This window comes from Eriocheir sinensis, chromosome 67 (assembly GCF_024679095.1).
Source record: "Eriocheir sinensis breed Jianghai 21 chromosome 67, ASM2467909v1, whole genome shotgun sequence".
Taxonomy (NCBI): Eukaryota; Metazoa; Arthropoda; class Malacostraca; order Decapoda; family Varunidae; genus Eriocheir; species Eriocheir sinensis.
In genome coordinates, this window is record NC_066575.1 from 9874141 (window position 1) to 9880875 (window position 6735).

The 6735-nt window shown below is 43.1% G+C and overlaps 1 protein-coding gene across 1 annotated transcript in view; it reads left to right on the plus strand.

Moving 5' to 3' along the window:
* LOC126988073 (uncharacterized) overlaps positions 1 to 6735 on the plus strand; it is a gene marked incomplete at its 3' end in the record, with an annotated part of 74986 nt that overhangs the window by 13251 nt on the left and 55000 nt on the right. Inside the window, 1 exon segment of the mRNA XM_050845881.1 lies at positions 1389 to 1429. Coding sequence (XP_050701838.1) covers positions 1407 to 1429 — 23 coding nt within the window.

A 6735-nucleotide genomic window follows, 5' to 3' on the forward strand; every position in this document is an offset into this window, starting at 1 on the left:
TGTCATTGACAGTTTGGACTTTATCCCTGCAAAAATATCCGTTATAAGTTCATGAGCTTTGTTACGATATTTCCTTCTGACAAAGTTCTCTATTTTAATTTGGTCAGGCATTTTGATATCGCTATAAACTTTTTTCTTTTTATAAATTCTGTGCATTTATCATTGTTTTCATTTTCCATGTTTTTTTTAAGAGTAAGATAATTATCATGTCTCTTAGTTAATTTATTGGCTATGTTTTTTATTTTATTTTATTTTAGAATAGCCATACGATTTCTCTTTATCGAAAGAAACCGCATCTGAATTTCGCTGTATTCAACTGAGGTGTAGAGCTAAACTTTAAATTTTAACATTGATAAATGAGAGTAATGAAATTTTTTTTAAATCAATGCAATATACAAATGATTAAATATTGCAATAACCTCTCACTAAATTCTTTTGATATAGGTTGTCCTAAATGGAAAACGACTTTGATGTTCATTTGAGTTCTTCAGTTTCCTAGGAACCACCGTATCAATGCTATGATCAATTCTAGTTCCCTGATATGTAATGGATATTGATGATATGGAATTTGTCCAGATAAGAGTGACATGAATGAGCAAACTGCTTTGGAACATCATATAAATGAATATCAAGTCAGCTTTATACACCTCCGCGGTGCTGTGGTTAGTGTCCCTGACTATGAATCCGCGGGCATGGATTGAAATCCCGGCCTGGGCGGTCGGCATTCAGCCCAACTGTTCATCATACCTCTCGGAATGGTCGATAAATGGGTACCTAGGGTAAATCTGTGGGAGGTAAACTGTGGTAACCCGGATGTTACACTGTCCCTGTGCGGGTAAGTTAAGTCTTCGCTCCCACCACAGGCAACAGGGCCAGCGAGATGGAGATGAACACCGTCGCCACGCGCAGCTATAGCGTATGCCCGTATTTCTATCTTTATTTGCATTCGTTGGAAAAGCGCAGACTGCTCGGTTTTATGACGAGTCTTTTGGCGGGTAAATATGAAATTAATGAAATACATATAGCTACTGACAAAAATGCTAGGACCAGTATCAAATCGTATAAACTAGATAAACTGCGATGGAATAAAATTAAAAAAGAAACATCAGTATTGCCGTGAATGAGCCGATAGGGTCGACGGTCATAAATGATTGATGCAAAATACGTTCATAATTTTCAAGTATTATTTAAAAATTTATAGACGTGAATGGCAGATGTTTAATGATTGGTTTTCATTGACTGCCATTTTTAGGTCGACTGGCCTCATTCAGACAACTGAGTACTAATTTATTATTTTCTATTCTTGTGCAACTATTTTTGTACATTTCTTCGGGATACTTCGATCCCTAAGCGTGTTGAAGTTACATTGGCGCTTTATTTCTTTCCAGAAATTGGCGTCGAGCAGGATGAGACGCAGCAAATTTTCAAGGCAAGTAGAAGCAGCGGTCATGGATTATTTATGTTGGTCATTATGCCTGTCTACGTATATGTCTCGTAGGGGTCTGCCTTTTTAACGTCACTTGTGGGTCATCTTGGAGATTTTACAGTATAATTTTCAATGCTTTATGTGCATTATAAGTGTTAGAAAAAAAAACTAATAAAATACAAATAAACACTTACCCAAAGAAAAATATTCAGGCCAAATTTTAATACCAAGGCCAAAATCATGTATGCCCTGAGGGTACCACAGAATGTAAAATATTCATGCCTGATTTCAACAAATTACTCCTCGTAGTTGCTTAGCCATTGTGATTTGTAAAATAACACTGAATTCAATGCACTTCTTTCCCGTGAATGCGGGAGTGAGGCAGGGCTGTGTCCTTGCCCCATCACTTTGCAACACTTGTATGGACTGGGTACTAGGCAGAGTTGTGGACCAGAGTCATTGCAGATTATCCATTGGCAATACTTGGGTCACTGACTTTGTTTTTGTCGATGCTGCAGTAATCCTGACTGAGTCGCTGGAGGTTTTGGTGATGACTCTCTAGGTACTGCACGAGGAGGCAAAACCCTTGGGACTTCAGGTCTCCTGGGCCAAGACCAAGGTACAGGTGTTTGGAGGCTTGCTAGATGAAACAGTACAGTCTGTTCATGCGTGTGGTGGGACATTGAGATCTCCGAAAGTTTCATTTATCTTGGTAGTGTAGTTCATACCAAGGATGTCTCGCCAGGAAGTCTTACGGCGGATTGGTTTGGCTCACGGTGTTATGGACTCGTTCAACACGAGTATATGGCGTTGTCGATACCTGTGCAGAAGGAAAAAGTTCCGGATCTTCAAGTCCCTTGTACCCCTGTCCTACGCTATAGTTGTGAGACATGAACACTAAATGAGAACTTAGAGAGGCTGAGTGATGCCTTTGGTAATAAATGTCTACGAAAAATCATGGGATATCGCTGGAATGACTTTGTGTCAAACCGGCGACTACTCCGTGAGACTGATTCGACATATACTATCTGCATAGTCCGTTATCGCCAACTCTGGCAATACGGGCAAGTGACACGTTACCATAGCTGGGCGTTATCGCGATAAGTTATCGCGATACTTTATCGCTGATAACAAAATCAGGTTATCGGCCATCCGCTTTTTATTTAAATATATATCGGTATCTTCGTTACTTTTGTAACCAAACCAGCGATAATCGCTACTTTTTTCCGCCTCTCAGAAAAAAACAAAAAAAACATTGTCTCCTCCCTACACGTGGCCCGGGCGCCCGGTGTTGTATGAAAAAACTTCGGGGTATGAAATTATCTTCGGTGAAGAAATTTCATACCTTGACCATCAACATTACACAAGGTTATTTTTTTATATTAGACTCAAAAATCAATATATCAAAGAGAAAAATCATTTACCTTTGTCCAAAAAATGATTATTCACTGCCTCAAATCTGATATTCCATATTCGTTTGTGAGCATGCCGTGGTATTGAAGGCACCCGGTGTTGTGTTATTTGGTGTCCCATCGTCAAAAGCTGGCGCTTTTGTTTACAAACACTGGTCTCTCGTGAACTATGCATGTTCAGACCAGTAAGCGTAGACCTGTACAGTCTCACAAAGCTTTTTAACACATTAAGAGTAGTTGCTGGAAGGCTGAATCACCATACTCGCTGTTTCTAGAACGACACTCTGTACATATAAATATAACTCGTACATAGTGTCGGTCTAGAAACAGCGAGGATGGTGGTAGTGGTACTGTATGTCTGACTCAGCCTTCCAGCAACTCTTAATTACGGTTAAAAGGCTTTGTGAGACTGTACAGGTCTATGCTTGCTGGTCTGAGCAGGCACAGTTCACGAGAGACCAGTATTTGTAAACAAACGCGCCAGCTTTTGACGGTGGGGACGCCAAATAACACAACACCGGCACAGGCGTTTCCAGTATTACCGTCCATATGTACGTGTCAACGTGTGGTTCTCAGATTTTGTAAGTTTTCTAAAATACAGATAATGAAAATTTGAACTCATCTATGTTTTTTTTATTTGAAATATCAATATAGTATTGTTTTCGCCTATCGGATTTATCGCTAGCTAGTATCGAAATTGTGGATTAATATCGAGTATCGGTTATCGGTTATCGCCAATATATGTGTTTCCAGTTAACGAATATCGGTTATCACCGATAAGGTTTTCCATTATCAGTTATCGGTTATCGGGAATAAGGTTTTCTGTTATCGTGCCCAGCTATGCACGTTACCCTGAAGCTGATTCTGGTCATCGGGTTGTCTCTGTAATAAGAGACAATCCAGAGTGGAGGAGGGCAAGGGGACGCCCACGGAGCTCGTGGTTTGAGCAAGTCGATAGATTCTTTCAGGAGGTACTCAGGATGGGAAGGGGGCCTGCATGGAGACTCGCCCGGAGAGATCCCTGGACTTGGTACCGTAGGGTGGGTGAGGCGACGCGCCCCCCGGCGTATGCCTCTATTGATTGATTGATTGATGTCGTTGCCAGATGCTCCGTAACGACTTTGATCAGCATCTGTACCTAATACCCTGTCCATCCAAGTGTTGAAAAGTGATGGAGTAGGGATAAACCCCTGCCTCACTCCTGAATTAACCGGGAAGAAGCCAGAAACGCCTACCCCACACTTAACAGCACTCTCCGACTAACCAAAAATTCTTTCATTAATAGAAAATGTCAAAACCTTGCTTTCTCTAACTCTTCCCGTGACTTCTGGCATCTAGCCAAAAACATCTCCTCCAACTTCACTTCTTCATCTTTCCCTCCACTCCTCAGTCCTGACGGCAACACTGCAGTCTCATCTATCTCTAAGGCTGAACTCTTCTCTCAAACTTTTTCTAAAAACTCCACTCTGGACGATTCTGGGCATATTCCTCCTACTCATCCCCCCTCTGACTCCTTTATGCCTGTTATAAAGATTCTTCAAAATGATGTTTTCTATGCCCTCTCTGGCCTCAATCCTCAGAAGGCTTATGGACCTGATGGAGTGCCTCCTATTGTCCTTAAAAACTGTGCCTCCGTGCTGTCACCCTGCCTGGTCAAACTCTTTCGCCTCTGCCTGTCAACATCTACCTTTCCTTCTTGCTGGAAGTATGCCTTCATACAGCCTGTACCTAAGAAGGGTGACCGCTCCAATCCCTCAAACTACCGTCCTATTGCTTTACTTTCTTGTCTATCTAAAGCTTTTGAATCAATCCTTAACCGGAAGATTCAAAAGCACCTTTCCACTTCTGACCTTCTATCTGATTGCCAGTATGGGTTCCGCAAGGGGCGTTCTACTGGTGATCTCCTAGCCTTCTTAACTGACTCTTGGTCATCCTCTCTCAACCGTTTCGGTGAAACTTTTGCTATTGCGCTGGACATATCAAAAGCTTTTGATATGGTCTGGCACAAATCTTTGCTTTCTAAACTACCCTCCTACGGTTTCTATCCTTCTCTCTGTACCTTTATCTCCAGTTTCCTTTCTGACCGTTCTATTTCTGCCGTGGTAGACGGTCACTGTTCTTCCCCTAAATCTATTAACAGTGGTGTCCCACAGGGTTCTGTCCTATCTCCCACTCTTTTTCTGTTGTTCATTGATGATCTTCTTTCCAAAACGAACTGTCCTATCCATTCCTACGCCGATGATTCCACTCTGCATTATTCAACTTCTTTTAATAGAAGACCCACCCTTCAGGAACTTAACGACTCAAGGCTGGAGGCTGCAGAACGCTTAGCCTCAGACCTTACTATTATTTCCGATTGAGGTAAGAAGAACCTGGTGTCCTTCAACGCGTCAAAAACACTTTTTCTTCACCTATCCACTCGACACAATCTTCCAAACAACTATCCCCTATTCTTTGACAACACCCAGCTATCACCTTCCTCAACACTAAACATCCTTGGTCTATCCTTAACTCAAAATCTCAACTGGAAACTTCATATCTCATCTCTTACTAAATCAGCTTCCTCGAGGCTGGGCGTTCTGTACCGTCTCCGCCAGTTCTTCTCCCCTGCACAGTTGCTGTCCATATACAGGGGCCTTGTCCGCCCTCGTATGGAGTATGCATCTCATGTGTGGGGGCTCCACTCACAGCTCTTCTGGACAGAGTGGAGGCTAAGGCTCTTCGTCTCATCAGCTCTCCTCCTCATACTGATAGTCTTCTACCTCTTAAATTCCGCCGCAATGTTGCCTCTCTTTCTATCTTCTATCGATATTTCCAAGCTGACTGCTCTTCTGAACTTGCTAACTGCATGCCTCCCCCCTTCCCGCGGCCCCGCTGCACTCGACTTTTTACTCATGCTCATCCCTATACTGTCCAAACCCCTTATGCAAGAGTTAACCAGCATCTTCACTCATTCATCCCTCACGCTGGTAAACTCTGGAACAATCTTCCTTCATCTGTATTTCCTCCTGCCTACGACTTGAACTCTTTCAAGAGGAGGGTATCAGACCTCTCCTCCGAAATTAACCTCTGATTTGGACACTCCTTTAACTTCTGTTCGGGAGCAGTGAGTAGCGGGCCTTTTTTTCTTTTTTTTTTTCTTTGCGCCCTTGAGCTGTCTCCTTAGCTGTAAAAAAAAAAAAAAAAAAAAAAAAAAAAAAACTCTTGGTCCCGGAGTAAAGGCCAGAAATCCCACCGAACCGCACAATATTCCAGAGTGCCTTACGATGCACTAAGTCATAAGTCGTTTTGAGATCGACATAGGCGGCGAGCAGCCCCTATCGAAACTCACGTTGGCGCTCCACGAGGATGCGAAGTGCTAGGACCCGGTCAGTTGTTGACTTAGCGGGCTTGAACCCAGATTGCTTAGGTCTCTGAAACTTTAGCAGATGAGATCGAATTTTCATCGGCAGAAGCGAACACCTTGGTCGTCACACTGAGCAGTGTAATACCACGGTAACTGTTGCAGTCTTGTCGGTCCCCTTTCCTTGAGAGGGATAACCAACCCCCTTTCCCAGTCGAGAGAAATGGCACAAGGCAGACAGTACGGCATGCAACCCATGGATCATTTCTTCACCCCCAGGTTTCAACATCTCTGCGGTGATATTACAGATTCCATCTGCCTTTCCTACTTTCAACTTCCTCACAGAATTTCTCACTTCCGTAGGAAAGGATGGAGTTTCGTCTATTGGTGAATCAGCAGTCGCCATATGCAACCCAGCCAGCCAGGGGGAGCTATCCGGTTGGGGGCTCTGCTGTGTACAACTGCCTAAAGTACTTGGCTCAACTAGCCCGGTATTCATTCGCATCTGATGCTGTCTGCCCATCAACCGTTCGGATAGTACTCACCTGGGATGC